At 39.7% G+C, this 19,722-nt stretch overlaps 1 protein-coding gene and 1 long non-coding RNA gene across 21 annotated transcripts in view; one reads left to right on the top strand and one right to left on the bottom strand.

Annotated features, from left to right (window-relative positions):
* LOC123374370 overlaps nucleotides 1-4,506 on the bottom strand; it is a 45,009-nt gene extending 40,503 nt beyond the window's left edge. For all 4 annotated transcript variants that reach the window (XR_006581080.1, XR_006581081.1, XR_006581079.1 and 1 more), the window contains exon 1: nucleotides 4,297-4,506. This is a non-coding gene — a long non-coding RNA (uncharacterized LOC123374370). The remainder of the gene's footprint in view (nucleotides 1-4,296) is intronic.
* Nucleotides 4,082-19,722, top strand: part of CCDC66 (coiled-coil domain containing 66) — an 86,436-nt gene continuing 70,795 nt past the window's right edge. For 8 of the 17 annotated variants that reach the window (XM_045024271.1, XM_045024268.1, XM_045024269.1 and 5 more), the window contains exons 1-8: nucleotides 4,157-4,301; nucleotides 5,885-5,949; nucleotides 10,637-10,659; nucleotides 12,842-13,286; nucleotides 15,213-15,381; nucleotides 15,566-15,669; nucleotides 17,156-17,289; nucleotides 19,397-19,573. In XM_045024271.1, the coding sequence (XP_044880206.1) occupies nucleotides 4,291-4,301; nucleotides 5,885-5,949; nucleotides 10,637-10,659; nucleotides 12,842-13,286; nucleotides 15,213-15,381; nucleotides 15,566-15,669; nucleotides 17,156-17,289; nucleotides 19,397-19,573 (1,128 nt within the window). In that variant the 5' untranslated portion in view covers nucleotides 4,157-4,290. The other 9 variants (XM_045024260.1, XM_045024259.1, XM_045024265.1 and 6 more) reach the window with 7 other exon arrangements.

The raw sequence follows: 19,722 nt of genomic DNA, 5'->3' as shown, positions 1-19,722 counted from the left end.
GGGCGGTTTAGGTTGGACATTAGGAAAAACTTCTTAACTGTCAGAGTGGTTAAGCACTGGAATAAATTGCCTAGGGAGGTTGTGGAATCTCCATCATTTGAGGATTTTTAAGAGCAGGTTGGACAAACACCTCTCAGGGATGGTCTAGACAATACTTAGTCCTGCTTTGAGTGCAGGGGACTGGACTAGATGACCTCTCGAGGTCCCTTCCAGTTCTATGATTTAGATGGTAACCTCTTTTTAGATTGTAAGACCTTTGAAGCAGGAACCTTATCTTCAAATTTGTCTGGAAAAAAAGTCTAGCAAACTGCTGGTGCTTTCTGAAAAAAAAATTAATTGATAAAATAGCCTGGAGATAATGAAAAAATCGTTGTTTTAAAAGGAAACTTTTAAAAACTGGTGTTTGCAGACTGCTTAAAATACATTTTCCTCCATGAGAAAGTCAAGCTTTTGCGGATATGCTTGAAACTATACTGCCACCTGCTGGCTTACATGGAGACTGGAAATGATACTACTATTTTGTTTAAAAAATGAAACTTTGCTGTTGGAACACTATATTTGAAGTTGTGAAGAAAGAATATAGTTGGAAAAAAAACTGGCAGATTTAGGACCATATCTCCTTCCCCCACTGCCCCCTGAAGACTTCCCCTCCTGTGGCCATGCAAGAACCAAAGAGAGGACAGCGGAAGAGGGAAGAAAAGAAAATAGCTCTCAAAAGACAGCCTTGAGGATCTCCACACTCCTGCCACCATAGAGCAATGGTCTGTGGTGCAGTGTGCAGGCATGTTGGGGATAGGATGTGGCCAGGTTAGGGGGTCCATTACTATATAAAACCACTAGCTAAAGTAATCGCCTAGGGATGTAGTGGGTTGAAAGACACTGTAGTAGAGGCTGTGGATGTAATAGTGTTGCAATCCCTGCCATTGGCTAAAAGGGGAAGAGTCTCTTCAGCCTCCTATATCTCCTCTGATCAAACCTAATTTGTTTGGATTTTGTGCAACAAATCAATATTTGGTCACCATATACAGTAATGATATACCTCAATGCATTGAGCTAGAGGGATGCGTCCCGTGAGGTGCTGAGGAGATTGAGGATAGGGCCAGTCTTACTTACGGTACGTCTATACTACGCGCTGGATCGGCGGGTAGTGGTCAATGTATCGGGGATTGATTTATCATGTCTCATCTGGACACGATAAATCGATCCACAAATTGATGCACGTACTCCACCTTGGCAGGAGGAGTAAGCAGATTCGACGTGGGAGCCGTGGCGGTCAACTCACCGCCATGAGGACGGCCAGGTAAGTCGAACTAAGATACTTTGACTTCAGCTACGCAAATAAGCGTAGCTGAAGTTGCATATCTTAGTTTGAAATCCCCCCCTCCCCCGCTAGTGTAGCCCAGGCCTTAGTCATCTGAACGATATGCAAATTAATTTACATTCTGTTCACCTATAACGGAAATGAGTTATGAACACCAGTGAGGGCGGGGGGGGGGAAAGATACAAAATGTACCTATGAAGGTTAGAAATATGAACAGGAACTAACACAAAAAGAGCCAACCTGCACAAAAAACCTATCTGAAACACAGCTATTTGATTGAAAGAAGGTGGAAGTTTTAAAGTAGCAATTCTGATACAGACTTGCTAATAATAGTGGAAAGAAAAATATTATGCTGAAAGTTGAAAGAGTGCTTGGCACTCGGCAAAACATGGAGAAAGACATGTCCTTGTCCCAAATATTTTACAATCTAAATTAGACAGACAAATACAATATATTCTCTGAACAGATGGTCAAACCTCAAAATGGCACAGAATTTTGTTTTAAATATTTTGGTATATTATCATCTTTGAAATGAAGAAGTCTAATTTTCCCCAGTATTTTGTTTTCAGATATTCTTCAGATATTCAGACACCGTGATGATCATGAAAATACATCAGCTAGATAAATAAAATAAATTCAGCCAGCCTACAGCTGGTGTCTCTGGCATATCTGAGTGAAATGAAGAGCTGAAGGAAAGGGGCTGGAACAGAGGAGCCAGCAAAAAAGCTAAATTGTAATCTGTAATCAAATATAGCATTTCCTCTATTCACAGAACTTAAATTCAATTTTAGCAGCTTACTGAGAAAAGTTTCCTGTGTTGATTCTCTTTTCCTTCTTTATTCTGGTCCTTAAATGGAGGTCTCAGATCAAAGGAGTTAGGAACCTAAATACCTTTGAGGATCTAGTCCAAAGTGTCTAAGATTGGCTGTTTGGCTTTTTTAGTCACCAGATCAACAATAGCATACTACTACATAGGAAGGTGCATTTGGATGGAAACAGGTGAAAGTCTGTTAAATATGAGATGAGTTAGTATGGCACAGTAATTATCCAAAGTAATTCCAAATAGCATCAGATAAATTAGGTTTTTTGTACACATCAAATCCAGCCTGATTAATCATCATTATCTGACTGCCACTTACTTGTATCAGGACAAATCTTGTGGTCCTTATTCAGGCAAAATTCCTGTTGATTTCAGCGGGAGTTTTAGGTAAGAACTCTAGTATATGATTCATTATATTCAGGCTGAGGCCAAATACTTACTTTGCATTGCTATTCAGGACACTATTAGAATATGTGCTTACTTCCTTTGAAATCAAGAGGATATAAGCACATTTCATTTTAAGTATGAGTTTAAATGTTGCCTTGAATAGGGATGGACACAAGTAGATGCTTAAACGCTTTCCTGAATCAGAGCCTAATCCCCGCTATGAAGTCATAAGTAATTCTCCCTGAAAAAGTAGTAAAAACTTCAGGATTCCGATTAAAAAATAATAGTATTTTTCATATGCCCTGTTATTAAAGAAACTATGTCAAGGAAGCAATAGGTTACAGGGTGCTCAATGTCCTACTCCTGAAACATTTCCCATAAAGCATCATTGATGGCAATACAAAGGTAGGGAGCTGCAATTCTAGCTGTTCAATAGGAGGCAAGGGAAGAGATGTCCAAGGAGGACAAAAAGTCAGCTGAAGACTATGTACTAAGGAACTGATCCTCAAGGTGTTAAGGGCCAGTGTTTTGAAAGTGGCCTCTTATCTGACCACTTTTAAACACTTAACCCAACATTTTCAAACCTGACTGACTAGAGCTCATCACCCAACCAATATGTGACATCTAAATGAGTAGCCTGATTTTCAACAGTAGCAAGCAACCATAGCTCCCTATCTATTCCTCTAGCAAAAAAAATAATACTTTTGTAACAAGAAAACCCCCTACTAAGTAAAGTGTTGAGTCTAGTGAAAGTCACTCACATGTGTAACTGCACAACTGGGCCCTTAGTTGATTTTTAATATATTACTAATAATTTGGTCTAGACCCCTCCCCAATTTTTAGTAAGTTGGGGAGTGACAGATTCCCAACCAGTTTGAATACACTTGTATCCCCAATGAACTATTGTGTGCTTTTACTCCACCTCCCAAATATTCTTAAATACTTTTGTACCTACTGCATTTTTCTCCCCAACCAAAATTAATAATAAAGAACATAATAATAATAATCATGATTTGGGCCTCAAGCCAGCACTGAAACACACACCAGGCTTTGTCCATGCAAACCCAGGGCTGCCCAGAGGCTTCAGGGGGCCTGGCGCAAAGCGATTTCGGGGGCCCCGTCCATAAAAAAAAAGTTACAATGCTATAGAATACTATATTCTTGTGGGGGCCCCTGCTGGGCCAAATTGCCCCACTTGCCCCCCCTCCGTGGCCCTGTGCAAACCTCACTGCAGAATTAGGGTTTCTGTATGTCCCCTCCCCCAGTTACTATTTTATGCAGGATACAAAACTAACGGAGAGTTTGCATCTACCCCTCCCCCACTCCAATACATCTTCACATGTATCTTCCAATACATGTCCCATTACCACCCCCGCCGCCAACCGCCCTACTAGCAGTTCTGTATCTAGGGCAGCCCCATGGGCGCGCGGTACCCGCGGCGGCGGCGGCTGTTGGAACCGCCCCGCGAGGCCCCTGCGTCACCCGCTCAGCAGCGCGCGGCCGGGGCGGGAGCGAAGCTCCGGACTCCAGCCCCCACAATGCCTCGCACGCAGGCGAAGCCAGCCCCGCAGTGTAAGGGGCGCTCATTGGCGGGAGGGCCCGAGCCTTGGGGAAGCCTATCGCCGCCCGTCTCATTGTGCGGTGGCAGCAACCAACGTACACACACTAGGGCTCCCGGCAGCGGCGTCGGTCTCGCTCCAGCCGCGCTGCCGCCTCTAAGAGGGTTGTCGCCGCATCCCGCGGGTGTAGCAGGGGAAGGGCCATGAACCTGGGGTAAGCAGGGCAGTGCCCGGCTTTTGGCTCCTCTGCGCTGGGCGTGTCTGTCCCCGTGGTCCGGCTCTCCAGAATGACCCGCTCCCCAAAGCCGGGCAGGGCTGTGCCTCGCCCCGCCTGCGGCTAACGGGCTTCCACAGTCAGGGCTAGGGCCTGCAAAACGGTGTCATGTAAAACGTGCGACGTGACGTGTCGGCACCTGGGTTTGTTCTGGCAGGTGACGTCTCAGAGACGCCCCGGCAACGTCTGATGCGCCCCCCTCCCCCCCGCCAAGTTCATGTTCTGTTTGCTCTTTGTCCAGGGTATTCAGTGGGTTGCGCTGGGTACGTTATTCTGTGCCTCACGACTCGGTGTCAAGTCCCTCCCTGGGACTGCGGCTATCATAAGCCTGTAGCGGGTTATAAGAGGTAGTGGCTGTTGGAAGTAAAAAATCCGCTAGGTAAGGGAAGGAGTCTGACCTTTAGCTGTCAGCCTTTACTCCCAGTTCTTCCAACTAGGATTTTCACGGGTGGTTCCCCCCCCACCCCCCAGTAAACACTAGTTTACGTGGCCCATTAGTGATGCTCTCAATGGTCAATTTATGCATACTCTACTAATTTCACTTCAGTTTGTCTCAGTATCAGTGGCCCCAAGAATTCAAAAATCATGATTCAGGCCTAAAATATCGTGATCTTAGCATAAAAACAATTTAAAAAAAAAAGTGTTCTTTTTATTTACCTTGTAGTATTCAAGCATTTAGGGTTCACGTTTTCTGGCTTTTCTATGCAACTATGAGACCTAGAAAGCTACTTTTTTTTTTAATGAAAGCTAAGATTCACAGATTATTGGATTCTGACAGCCAGGACTCCAAGAAAAATACCATGACTCAAAAGAGCTGACAACACTCCTGCCTTAATATTAGAATTAATATCTCAAACTATTTTTGTTTTCAGTAAGAACTGGGATTTAGGTAAAATAGAGTTCAGATGTTTAAATGTAAGATTTAAAGAAAAAAATGTAAATCTTTAACATTAATTTTCATTCCCTTGAGGGCTCCCCGGTGTTTTTCTTTTATTTTTGAAGAATCCTCTCAACGGTATGGAGTATATTAGAATATGAAGACAATTTAAATTTTTATTTAAATGACAGCAAAGTACTGTTTTTAACATGTTGTCTTCCACCCAGTTGTTGCCATCGCTCAGGCTTCTTTGGTGCTGAAATTAACATGGTTTATATTGTTTAACATATTGTTCTTTAGTTCACCACTTTATCAATTATTCCATTACCCATCTCTTGGATCAGGTCAGAAATCAGACATGACAAGGTATGAATATATTGAAATTTGTCAGCCCAATTTAGATATATATTGAGATGTACAGGCTTAAAAGCACCAGCACTTGAGTAGAATGGCTATCTCCCAATATTTGCATATTTATAAAAAGGAACTGCTTAAGTTTGTATTTAATATAAACATAGAATATGAAATGGTGATATGAGCTAAGTGTCTTGAGAGCACCTCTCTCCTTGTGCCATAATCTTACATACTTTGCTGATGATGATTTCAGGTACAGAAGAGGTTAGCTGTTTTTGTTGTTGTTTTACAGAGATGGATTAAAGCTTGAAACTGAAATTTTGGATGGAAAACCTCGGCTAATTGTGGCTTCATATGGTATGATTTTTATTATGTATAATCGTTAAGTTCAATTGTCTCTAATACATTTAAAATCTCCTTGAAGATCAACAAAATTGATCATATCTTGTTATAAAGGTTAAGTATTAATGTTTTGTATAGTGATGTGAAAGAACTATTCAAGGTTTTGATGAAATATTCTGTACATTGTTATTTATGGGTCCTAATAGTCACCAAAATGTTACTGGCATGGGTTTGTATTTGACTTTCCATAAATCATGCATTGCCAGCCATATGTACTGTCTGACAATAATGGTTTTGATCATCACAAATATTGATCAATTGGCAAAGTCTAAGATAGTCTCAGCTCAGCTCTCAGCAGTCTTTTGGCTCTTCTTGTGCATCCAGAGATAAATTGACCATTATATATAGATTGACCTGATTTGAGGAATACTTCCATGTCTTTACAATGCTGTATTTAAACAGAGGGAGCATGTTAAAAAATTTTTTTTTGTAAACGTAGTTCCTTCTAAGTTGCAAGGCACTGCAGCTTTCTCTGAGGTTTGGAATGAGTCACTAACCACAGGACAAAACTTTGTGAACATTTTTACTTTTAAAAACCAAAATATTTAGGCCACTTCTCATTCTTGCTGATGAGATGCAAAAATCTCTTTTCCAGTATTTGTTCATTATTAAATAGCTTGAATGGAAAGCATTGCTTTTACAGTAATAACCCAGCATCAAAGTATATGATCATATTCTGTTAAGAAGGCAACTGGGAACAATTTTGATTTCTTGAAGGGTCAGCTATCCATATTGCTGACTAGCATAGGTATTAGTCAAAAAATATAAATGCAGGATGTCGTAAGTGGAGTGGACAGTAGCACAGGTAAACTCAATAAGTTGTGCAAGTCATTCATAAATAAACCCTAAATCTGATGTTCAGAATAAAACACTGCTAATTTATATCTAAGTATAAATCCCCTTTCCCAAAATCTCCCAGGGTTCACTACATAGCTGCCAGAAGCCTGAAGATCTCCGCCTTTTCCCCTCTCTTTAAAGCCATCTTCCAGGTTCTGCGTTTACCATATTTTTGTCCAGGGAAGACTTTATGGTATTACTTTCTGAGCCAATCAATGCCAGTCAGAATGCTATAGACATTGTTAACCACGTTAGCATGCTTCCCTCCTCTTCTCTTTTTCCTTCTGGACTGTAGATGCTACATCTGGCAGCCTCCCCACCTTTATGGGCCTCAGTGAATTGGAACCAGTAGTCACTCCAGAATGCTCTCAGAAAGCAAGATAGAATGCTACCCTTTAGCCACTGGATTGGCATTACATTAAAAAAATAAAATGCAAAATCTTGTCCAAGAAAAGCTATTTTTATAATGTTCATGAGACTGATGTAAACAGCAGTGATATTCAGCTAAATTGTACCAGGTTACATTTATGAATTTCAGTTTCCTATACAATATTAAAATTTCCAAACAGCAGTGAGACTTTAATCAGGAACATCTTGTGGTGGCTTAAGACACCCAGTTTCAAATAAATTATTGTGTGTGTCTTTTACACAGTAACAGTGGAGAGAAGAAGCCATTTAAATGAAAAAGAAAATGAGACTGTAGAGTCAGAAATAGAGGCAGGGAGATTCAAAGTCAGTCATACTGGCTAAAGCTACTTTGAATTCATTATTTTTAAACTGACTAGATTTCAGGATAATGGTGCCCCTAAACAGAGGATCTTTACTTGTCCCTCATATAGATACAAACTGTGCTGCAGTTTCTCTGGATGAGTAATCCTCTAGCCAGTGGTTCTCAAACTTTTGTATTGGTGACCCCTTTCACATAGCCTCTGAGTGCGACCCCCCCTTATAAATTAAAACACACACTTTTTTACATTTAACACCATTATAAATGCTGGAGGCAAAGCGGGGTTTGGGATGGAGACTGACAGCTTCCGACCCCCCATGTCATAACCTCACGACCCCCCGTGGGGTCCCGACCCCCAGTTTGAGAACCCCTGTTCTAGACAAACCCTGGATTCCATCCTTTCACAGTAAAAGGAAGTCCACAATAAATCAAATGCTTACCAAAGGGCTCTTTCAAGGGGATGTTTCTGCTCCTCACTGGAGAGATGCTGTTAGCAGCCCTACTCTCTGCAGGTCTCCCTCTTACGAAGCAGAACAGCACCACAAAAAATCTTACTCCCTCCAGTTTCTCAGTGTTATGAGGGCAGGCACCGTATGCTCTTGCCTCCTGTCCCAGGATTCCTTGCTATATAGCCTGTTATTCCCACGGGCTTTCTGAGAACTGCAGTTCCTGCTTATTTGGTTTTGGGTTGGTGAGCAGAGCCCACCAGGACAACAAACTCCCTCTTCTCCTCTCCTCAAGGCAAGAGGCCACAGAGCCTATTGGGAACTATGATCCCAAAATACCTTCATTTCAGGCTGAAACTGAAAACAGAGCAGTGCTGGACTTGGGGCCTGTCCTTAAGGGACAGCATACCTGGTTACAGGGCCTTAGGAGCATAAAAATTAATGTAAATACGAATGTAAGGATATTCATCTAAAATGGAAAATCATTATCAATGAGGTTGTTTCCACTGGGGTCCACAAAGAACTGTCCTTGACCTAGTGCTGTAAACAATCTTTATCAAGGATCTGGAAGAAAATATAAAGTCATTGCTGGTCATATTTACATGAGTAGTGCCCTACCAAATTCTCAGCCATGAAAAACGCACCACGGACCATGAAACCTTGTCTTTTGTGTGCTTTTACCCTTAACAGATTTACAGGGGAGACCAGTGTTTCTCAGATTGGGGGTCCTGACCCAAAAGGGAGTTGCAGGGTGGTCACAAGGTTATTTTAGGGTGGTTGCAGTATTGCCACCCTTACTTCTGTGCTGCCTTCAGAGATGGGCAGCCGGAGAGTGGCGGCTCTTGGCTGGGTGCCCACCTCTGAAGGCAGCGCCCTGCCAGCAGCAGTGGAGGAGTAAGGGTGGCAATACCATACCATGCTATCCTTACTTCTGCACTGGTGCTGGCAGTGGCTCTGCCTTCAGAGCAGGGCTTCCTGCCAGCAGCCACCACTCTCCAGCAGCAGTGCACAAGTAAGCAGTACTGCAACCCGCCCTATAGTAACCTTGTAACCCCCTCCCAACTCCTTTTTAGGTCAGGACCCCTACAATTACAACACCATAAATTTCATTATTTTAGCTATTTAAATCTGAAATTTCATGATTTTTAAAATCCTATGACTGTGAAATTGACCAAAATGGACCGTGAGTTTGGTAGGGCACCACACATGAGACAAAAATTACCGGAGCGGTAAATAGTGAAGGGGACAGGTCATTTATACAGACAGTCCTGGGTTGCTTGACAAGATGGACTCATTTGAACATATTTTTTAAAGACTTACAAATGCAAGGTCATACGTCTAAGAACAAAGAATGTATGTCTCACATACAAGATAGAGACCTGTATCCTGGAATGCCGTGACACCGAGAAGAACTGTAGGGGTAATAGTAGATAATCAGTTGAACATGGGATGCTATAGCTAAGAGGACGAACACCATCCTTGGATATATAATCAAGGGAATATCAAGTAGGAATGGGGACATATTACATCTGTATACAACATTAGTGAAACTATTATGGGAATGTTGTATTCATTTCTGGTGTCAGCACTTCAAAAAGTATATTGAAAAATTGGAAGGGGTCCAGGAAAGAGCTACCAGAATAATTCAAGGTCTGGAAAACATGCTTTTTTAAACAGAAAATCAATCTGTTTAGTTTATCCAAGAGAAGGTTAAGAGATTACTTGATTACAGTCTACAAGTATTTACATAGAAAAGAGATTTCTGATAGTAGGTGCTTCTTTAAATCAATCAGTAAAAGGGCAGCTTAGTACATGGCAAGCCAGGGTGTGACTATACAAGACACTAGTCTACCACATACTAAGGGCTTGTCTACATGGTGCGGAAAAAGTGCGCTAGAGGAATGTAATTTGTAGAATGCTCTAATGCATTACGTTCTAACTGCCCCCAGTAGATCCTGCACAGAACTGTGTTATCGCAAACTAGGTACCTTTTAGAATGGGCCAGCAGAGTCTATCCAGGGCAGTTAGAGTGCTCTACGTATCCCTCTAGAGCGCTTTACCATGCTGGGTAGGCAAGCCCTAAGTGACTCTGCTGCTGCACACTAAGGACAAAGCGCACTTTGGAACTTTTAGTGTGCAGTAGTAGGGTCCACACAGCGAGTCACTGTACAGCAAGCTAGTGGGCTGTACATTCATGCCATGGCTTGTTGCTCACCAAGTCTTTGTGTGGACAAGCCCAGAGGTATAATAAGATCCTGTGGTTAGAAGCTGAAGCTAGATAATTCAGACTAGAAATAACATACATATTTTTTAAGAAAGAGGGTTATTAACCATTGGAACAACTTACCTAGGTTTGTAATGAATTTTTACCTCAGTTGAAGTCTTTAAATAAAAAGACTGGATATCTTTCTAAAAGTTTACTGCATCTAACCAGTTTTTGATGCAGAAATTACAGGTAAGGTTCTTTGAACTGCATTAGGCAGGAGGTGAGACTAGGTAACCATAATAGAATAATAGATTTTAAGACTAGGTGGGACCGTGAATTTCTCAGGATGTGGTTTTCAAGCACATAATTGTTGATTATTGAATACTTTTCTCATGTGTATATTTTGTTTTATTTGTTTTACATTAGGTAAATCAAAATCCACAGTTAAGGTAAGTGGAGTAATGATTCCTTGATTTTTAGATAAGAACCAAAAATACAATCTATCTTTTCAAAATGTGTTTAAATAGCGATTTTTGATGTGTCTAAATATCTGAGATCAATGTTAACTATGAAAGAATGAAGTTCCATTGATAAAACTCATTGTAGCTGACAAAATAGGTAGGATTAATATGACTTGAACCCCTCTATCTCTGGAAAATACTCTGCATGCAATATGCCTAAAATTTAAATTCTTAGAAGAGAGATTGAAAAAAAGACAGTAGTACAATGAACCACATTGGATAACGTTCTGATAACCACATTGGATAATGTTACTTTTTGTATGAACTAGAAAGGAGCAAGATTTGAGATGGAGAGGCCAAAGGAGAGGATGTTTCAGTAGTTAAGGCAAGAGAGAACCAAAGCATAGACAAATATTATAGCTGAAGGGACAATGAGTGAGAGAGAGAGAGATTTATATAGTACAGAACAAATTAAGGTTTGGCAACATACTATGTGGGGAGAAGAGGGGAAAAATATGCATGGTTCCAGCAGCCAAGCTTTAGAAGTTTCATTTTTAGCCATGTTTAATTTGAAGAAAAGCAACATGACTTTCAGGAAGAGATGATAAAGAGTTGTGAGCTTGAATGGAGGTGGAGAGGATAGTAGTTTATCTTGGGTAAGTGTGTTTTTAAAGAATACTTACCTGAAAACTGTCTTTTTCCCCAGCACCCACATCTGCCTGAGCCCTTCATACCTGATCAGATAAATGTGACTTGTAACTAGTCTAGTGCCCTTGCATTTATGATGCTTACCAAGCCGGAAGACATTCATACACTTTATCCCATGACATAATATTGAAATCATTGGGCCCATTATTTGAAAGGAGACTAGATTAGGCCTGGCATGCAAGAGGTTAAAGAAAAATTATCCTGTTTTGTTCACCAAAGAGTTTGAAAGCTGACAGTTGAATGCAATTTACATTCTAAACTGGTGCTTCTGATCAGAATCAGATTGTTAAAATTTTATTCTGATTTTTTGCTAGCAGCAACCATAATGCAGAAGAGGGATTATTATCTCTAATACCAGCAGTATGGGACAAGTGACCATACTGTAAAACTAATTTCCATATTGTTGCTTTAGACATTCATATTCAGATTAAAAAAATAACAGTAATGCACATTTGGAGCCAAATCCTCCTTTCAGTTACATTAGTATTCATCTGGAGTCATTCTGTTTAGTGAACTGAGTTTCTACTAATGTAACAGAGAACAGAATTGGCCTTTAATAATTAGATATGTGTCAGGGTTCCCTCCCCACTCTGAACTTTTGGGTACAGACATGGGGACCCGCATGAAAGACCCCCCTAACCTTATTTCTACCAGCTTTGGTTAAAATTCCCCAAGGCCCAATTTCTCTCTTATACCTTGGATTAAGTAACGCTTCCACCACCAAGTGATTTAAACAAACATTTAGGGAGGGCCACTTGGAGCCCTCCCTTTCCCAAATATCCCCCCAAGCCCCTACACCCCCTTTTCTGGGCAGGCTTGAGAATAATCCCCCCAAGCCCCTACACCCCCTTTCCTGGGGAGGCTTGAGAATAATATCCTCACCAATTGGTACAGGTGAACACAGACCCAAACCCTTGGATCTTAAAACAATGAAAAATCAATCCTGTTCTTAAAAGAAGAATTTTAATTAAAGAGTAGTAAAAGAATTACCTCTGTAAAATCGGGATGGTAAGTACTCTACAGAATCACAAAAGGCTCAAGAACACAGAGGATCTCCCCTCTAGGCAAAACCTTAAAGTTACAAAACCAGGCATAAACCTCCCTCTTACACAAAGGAAAATACAAGCCAAAATAAAAGTAAACTAAAGCATTTCCTTGCTAAATACTTACTAACTCTATAGGAGTTGGATTACCTGCTTCCTTGATCTGACTCTGGCAAGCACACAGAACCAGGTTACTTGAGCTTCTTAACCCTTTACAGGTAAGAGGATTTTGCGCCTATGGCCAGGAGGGACCCCATAGCACTGTATATAGAAAGGTGATTACCCTTCCCTTTATATTCATGACATATGACAGATAGAAAAAGTGTGCTTTTACTACCTGAAGGAAGGAAAAGACTAAGGGCACATAGTTTATTTACTTTAATATCCTAGGAAAGATAAAACTGTTATTGTTTTAACAGATGGGCAATAAAGCTAAAGTCCTCAAACATCCATTGAGAACAAAACAGTCTGGACATGTTCTGAAATCAACACAAAATTCCTGTGTCAAGCATGAACATATTTTAGCAAAACCCAGAAGTGGATCAAGATGGTCAGCAATAAAAGGTGAAAAAAACTGTGTGACTTTGTCATCATCTAAAGATTCATCAAAGGAATCCTTAAATAAAAACCATGCTTTGATTATCCAAAAAGACAACACAACTGGAATGCCGGATTTACAGAACCCTAATAAAATTGCTGTTAAAAAGCCCAAACAGAAGTTTCAAAAACCTCATATCTCAGGTGAAGATCTAAGGAACAATTTGGTGTGTTTAACTCAAGAGCAACTTGAACAGATTCTGATGACTGTAAAACAAGGAACCAAAATTGAGTCCCAGGCCCAGGAGGAAAAGCAAGAAGAAACAAGTAAGATATATATCCTGCAGCAAAAATGAAATTTTCTCTTACTGGTAGCTTTTAGAAGGTTTGTATTATGGAAATTAATAGTAGATTTTTGAAATAAAAATGAAATGCTTTAACTTTGGATTTAAATTTCAGGGAGTCTGTTCAAACATTAAATGTACAGTTTAAAAAAAAGTTATTTTGTATATATTAAATGTCAAAGGCACTTTTTGAGTAAAAAGAAAATATTTTAATTTATTTTTAAAAGGAACATTTTCCATTATAAATTAAAAACTACAAAGCCATCTCTAAGTTATTACTGTGAATTTGCACACTTGTTAAAATTATCTTCTGATATATATTGTCTTCAGTTATGTAAAGACTCAGTCAGATACTTGTGTTTTGTTGGGAAACTAATTTCTCTCAGGTCTGTTTTATCTAAATGTATAAAGATTTACAAGTTGTTCCTCTAAACAAGAGGCTATCTCTAGACGTGGAATATGGTATTTAGACATGATCCTAAAATACATAATTGAAAATCCTCTCTCAAGCACGTTACTCAAAGAAAGTAAACAGGAAAAGATCACGAGTAGGGATTAAATCCTTCCTCCCAGGATCCAACATAGAACTGTTTTGGATCAGACTTGTTTGGGAGGGTGAACAGAGGTAAGTGCTGTATTCGGCCCTTATCTTGCAAATGTACATCCATTTAACCTTTTGCACAAGGAGCTGATCTGATCCACTACAGAATTCATTAAGATGCATCACTAAGTGAGTGTTTGTGGGATCTGGGCCTTTGACAGTTGCATACATTTGGAGATTTTCTTTTTCATGTGTGTGAGTGAGAGAGCAAGAGAGAGAGAAATATTTGCAAGTCTGTGTGCCCAGTTAAAAAGACCTTACTTATTCCACTCCAAAGCCAGTTTCATGTTCCAGCTGCTTGTGTGATGGGTGTAATATCATAGTACATACTGGAACATATAATGAAGGTGCAGCTCTGTTGGCTTCACTAGAGCAACACCAGTTTATGCCAGCATTTGGCCCTAAGTGTGTCTGTTGAAAGTCTTAACTAACATGCCAAATATGATTATGCTCAGTGATGAGGCCACCAGTTCATTAGAAACTAAACTGAGGCCACCAGCTCATTTCAGTTGCTATGAACCTGTTCCTGGTTCCAACTAGTGACATAGGTGAGCTGGATTATTTTAAAATAAAGCTAGATTTGACCATGACAGTCTTCCCACAAGGAAGTAATACTATCACTTTAGGATCTATGCTGCTTTTACTAAGAGAAAAGGTTCATATAGTCTATCCATGTGTGAGACTGTGACAGAATCTATGAGTGAAACGATCATATTGATAAAACCAAATTAGCCAGAACAAACGGATTTTCCCTTAGTCCTGTAGAAAACATTAGATAATATTAAGACTATTGGTAAAAATTGATTACATATCACGGAGAGGAAGAGGAAATCAGTTTTCTTGTTTCATTCAGACATTTCCTGAGTACCTGCTACATTAATCAGAATTATACTTGGAAGTCATAAGTCCAGTTTGACCACACAGGATATGAATAACTCCCATTCATGCCAATGAAAGTTATTCTTAACCTGCATGTAGGGGATGGGTGAGTGTGTGCGCGCGTGCGCATGCAAGATGATCTCATCTCTCAAATTTAGGTCCTGATCCTATAAGCCCTTTGGGGGAGTTATAAGCCCTATAACTCCCCCTAAAGTTCCAGCTGTGGATTGCTGCAGGATCAGCTCCTTAATTTTGTAGCCATAGTTGCTTTTACAAAATGTATGTTAAGATTGAGATTATGAAATGTATGTTATGAGTGAGCTTCCACTAATTTGAATTAGCCAGGTTCTGCTGTTCATATAAACTATTGTATACAATGTGGAGTGACAGTCTAGTGCAATATTTATTAACGTACATTTTACTTTGTAGGCCAAAACAAAAACTCCGATAGTAGCACTGCTGCTAATCAGGCCCCACAAGAGGAGAACATTATGGGATTACTCCAAAAAGCTGATGAAATTTCATCTGTTCCAAATGAAAATAATTATGCCTCAAGCAGAAAAGAAGCAGCATCTGAGCAGACTGAACAGAAAGTTATGTATGTAAATCTGTTAATAATCAACCAAAATAATTTTTTAATTCTTGTATCCTATATTAAACTTTTAATATGAGTACATTAGTAATTAAATGGAACCTGAGTAGTTCCAATGCAAATTAATAACTAATTTAAAATTAGCTATTAATGACTTTTAAAAATAAATTAATTTTGTTTTTTTCTTCAGTAAGAATTCATGGAAACCAGCTGACATGTTTAGTACCCTAGGTGAAAGAGAAGAGGATAAAATTTTATTAGATGCAAAGAAGTCCCAGTGGAAGAAGGAACTAGGTATGCATTAAAATATAATTTGCCATATTTCTTTTAAGCAATGTATTATGTTGTAGCACTGGTCACTTAATATAGACAAAGCTTCAATTTTTTTCTAGTTATAAAGGTTTAAATCTATTGATATGACTAAAGTTTAAAAGCATTTTAAATATTCTCTATCAGTTTGTGTTTTTTCTGTTTGTAAAAAACATTTGCTTGAGCTTCTAATTAGACTTGGCTAAAATAGCTTTTTATTTTTAAAATCTTTCCTTGTTTTGTTTCAGACAGAATTTACATGCATGTAGATAAAGATATATTCATCCTTGCACTGGTGCCTACACCAGGGCAGGAACTGACAGGAGTCAGCTTATGACTTGTCTTCCCTATGCAGCATATACATGGCTAGTGGAGCCCTTAGAGCAGGCTAAGGCATTCTACATAACTTTCACTCCTGTTGCAGTAGCTTTTGTGGGCCTTGGCATGGTCACAGAATGATCAGGGCACTGGTCCATCCCAATCATTCCTCCCCTTGTTCTTAACACACCTCCTTCCTCCTCTAGTCTGGTCCTATCTGGAGAATGCTTCTTGGATGTGGACCTCCAGCAATAACAGCACTGAGGCTCTCTGTGCTGCAGATATTCTCCTGAGGCCTGAGGCCTGCCCTTTGGCTCTTTTGCTGCTCCCTAGCTGGCTCAAAGGGGTGTAGCATAGCACTGATCCACAGGTTTTCAACTACTACTGCAGAGTCGTCAGGTAAATAGCAAACACTGTTTTGGTAAGGAGAGGGAAAGCTGTAGAAAGGGATATGAATTTGGTCCCTTCCCCCATTTTAAATAGACTTGTAGTAATTTATACTCAGTCGTGGCATCCAAATTCTGAACACCATTGTGGTGTAAGCTTCTTTTTAAACATAACTATTGATATTTGTCTTTGAATCAGTGTTTTCAGGAGAATAAGATCATCTAAGATTACTGGAAATTCCTAATGGAATAATGAAGCCATTAATTGCTATAGAGGAGATTTTGTTTAACCTGGATGTAAACTGTCTGGACAAAAACCCCTCCAAAATCTCCCACCATATTTCTGGGTTTGATCCTGCACGGTGATACACCAGTTCTAAAGTGGTGTAACTTACTTGGTTTCAGTATAGTCATACTGGCACAAAACTTAACAATGAAATGAGGAGAATTCAGGACCTGTGCTATTTCTTAAGCAACAGACACAATATTTTTGATAAATATAATATAAATAGTCCTTCAGTTTTATCTTCTCCCAATAAAGATTTCCCAGTTGTCTCCTGTTTCCACATCCTCTGCAGCCATATTTCTCATAGGCAGAGCCTTTCAACACTTAGAACAAACATCTGGTTAGAAAGACTAATCAGGCAAAGCCCAATTACCGTCTTAAGTGGCTTACACTATGTTTTTATATTACCACATCGCATATTACTCTTCTTTGAAATTGCAATTATTTATATTTACTTATTCTAAAAAAAATTGTTTTAAAGATGAACAGATAGCTTTAAAGAAGAAATTAAAAGAAACTTTGGAGCGACAGACGAAATACTACCATTGGGCGAAAACGGATGGTGATGGTGATAAAACCCATTTGGAAAAACTGAAGCCAGTTAATCAAGCTAACGTAAGGCTAGCAAGGAACCATTTTATAAAAGCAATGTGTGTCTTAGAGAACAAATTGATTTTAGTTTTTTTATAGTGCTATATTTTGTTCATACTTCAAAATTGCTCTATAAGAGCTTGTTTTCAATGTGTATCCATTGATTACTTGTAAAATCTGCATTTAGGGATAAATCCCAACACACAGGTCATGTTACTAGGCTGTGCACATGTAGATTCCCTTTCCTCTCCCTAGTAGAAAAACGGTAACAGAGATCTTTGTATGTCTTAACAGAGCCCTGAAGGACTCTATATGAAGCCCTTATTGTGTGGGTGGAGGTGGGGTTGGGGAAAGTGGCTCCAGAGATCCCATGTCCACTCTCTCTGGTCTGTCTTGCATTAGACACCCTCAATGTTCCCACAGAAACCCTATGTAGAGCTTCTTGTCAAGTGAAATCGACCTCTTAGCCTCATACTTTGCCTATTGCCTATAATTTGCGACTTTGTTCATACTGTAACTATCATTTAATTCCTACCTCTGTACTTTGTTCATTCTGGTGTTTCTTATTAACCTTTATTCTTAATTTGTTGACTTTTTCCTCTTTCATTGTTCTGTGGTTTGAGAAAAATAAAACAGTATAGTTATGATCAGTCAAGCAATACTTAGGTTGTTCATTAATTTTGGTGTTTAACACATTTGCCCTCTTGTGCAAGTACAATATGTAGAACCAGTTAGATTAAAGACAAGTTCAACTATAAGATCTACATATCTAAATCAATATTTAGTTTGAGAGTCTGAGTGGGATGGATCCTCTACTAATAGAAAGGAAAACAAATTCAGTCACTCTATCTTAATCTTATCCAAGGATTTGGTACCTAATATGTCTTGATTTAGGAAGGATGACTTTTTCGAAGGTTAAAAAATATAATTGCAACCTGATAAATACGTGATAATGGCATCCTCTTGGGAACATAACCGGGGTGGACTGGGTTTCATGCTATCCATTTCATTGGACCCTGCCAAGCAGAATTCTCCAGGCTGTAGCATCTATCAGCATTATGGCATAAGTAGGCTTGTCAGGAGTCTACCCTCACTTGAAACTGGGCGGTTTCAAAGTGAGGACCCGCATGTCTTCCCCCACCCCAAAATCCTAGGGTAGGTCTCCCCTTCGGCTGCCACCACCCGGTCAATTCCGTGGGCCGGGACACCCCTGTTTCCCCCCTTGGGAACACAGATCAATTCACAGAGGAGGAACCTCCCCCCTCCTCCCTCTCTCCAGCCTGCTCTGGAGACAGAGGTGCCTGGATTCAAACGCCTTGAATCTCTACACACAGGGAAGCAGCCCACTTCCCCCTCCCCTTCCCCTGAATTTCCCCAAGGGAAGGAATTAACCAAGTCCAAAGAAAAGAAAAGAATTTATTAAAGAATAAAAAGAAAAATACAGAATCTCTATGAGCCCAAGCTGGACACTCATAGGGTATAACCTTATCAATCTCTGGAGAGAATCCCCTCTCCCCCTTTTCTCAGTAAAAGCAATATCAGCAAACAGGAATAAAGCATTTCCTTTAGCAAACACACAATTGCAAATATAGAAATCAAACCATAAGACTAATTCGCCTTTCTAATTAATACTCACTATTAATTAGTAGAAACTACTCCAGGAGAACTTGGAGGCATGACTGTCTTCTGTTAGATCCAAAACCAGTTCTCACACAGACAAAGGCTTCCCTCCACAGAGATTTGAAAAAATCTTATCTCTGATTGGTCCTCTGGTCAGGTGGTCACCAGGTACTACATGTTAACCCTTTACAGGTAAAACAGACCTTAACCCTTAACTATCTGTTTATGACAAGGCTATTGCTTTCCTATGTAGCATTCAGAATCCTTTGAAAGTTGTCCATCTTGAACCCCAAGAATTGGGATTTATTTGACTTTTTTTTTCTGACATGCTGGACAGTGGTAATTGCATGTACATTACATATTTTGGTAGAAGTTTCTATGAACTACAGCTTGTACAAACCTAAAGTACAATTTACTTAAAAATACTTTAAAAAATGTGTTTATATTGAAACAATCAACCCAAAAAAGTTAAATTGAGTATTTTAAATCACCAAGACACTATTATTTGCAGATGACATTTCCAGCTGATTTGAGCATTGCTGCTGAGGAAAACCACATTTTTAGAACCACTTTGATCACAGAGGCTAGTGAAGTTGCACCCAGTGTTTCGAGTGGACCAACTGCTCAGTCGTCTAGTTTCAGTTCTCCTGACTTGCCAGCTGCCATTCGTACAGCATTTGTGTTAGGGGTAAGACTAAGTTGCATGTAGTATCTTATCTCTAAGAAGAATTTACTATTGTGGGTGTGTATCTGCATTAAGCAAGCCTGTTCCAAACTTTATTCCCTCTATCATTTTTATTGCTTCATTTGAATCCACTGTTTACAAGGATATTGATG

This window comes from Mauremys mutica, chromosome 7 (genome assembly GCF_020497125.1).
Source record: "Mauremys mutica isolate MM-2020 ecotype Southern chromosome 7, ASM2049712v1, whole genome shotgun sequence".
NCBI classification, from domain to species: domain Eukaryota; kingdom Metazoa; phylum Chordata; order Testudines; family Geoemydidae; genus Mauremys; species Mauremys mutica.
Note: the sequence above shows the minus strand (reverse complement) of the source record. Positions and strands in the feature narration are given on the sequence as shown.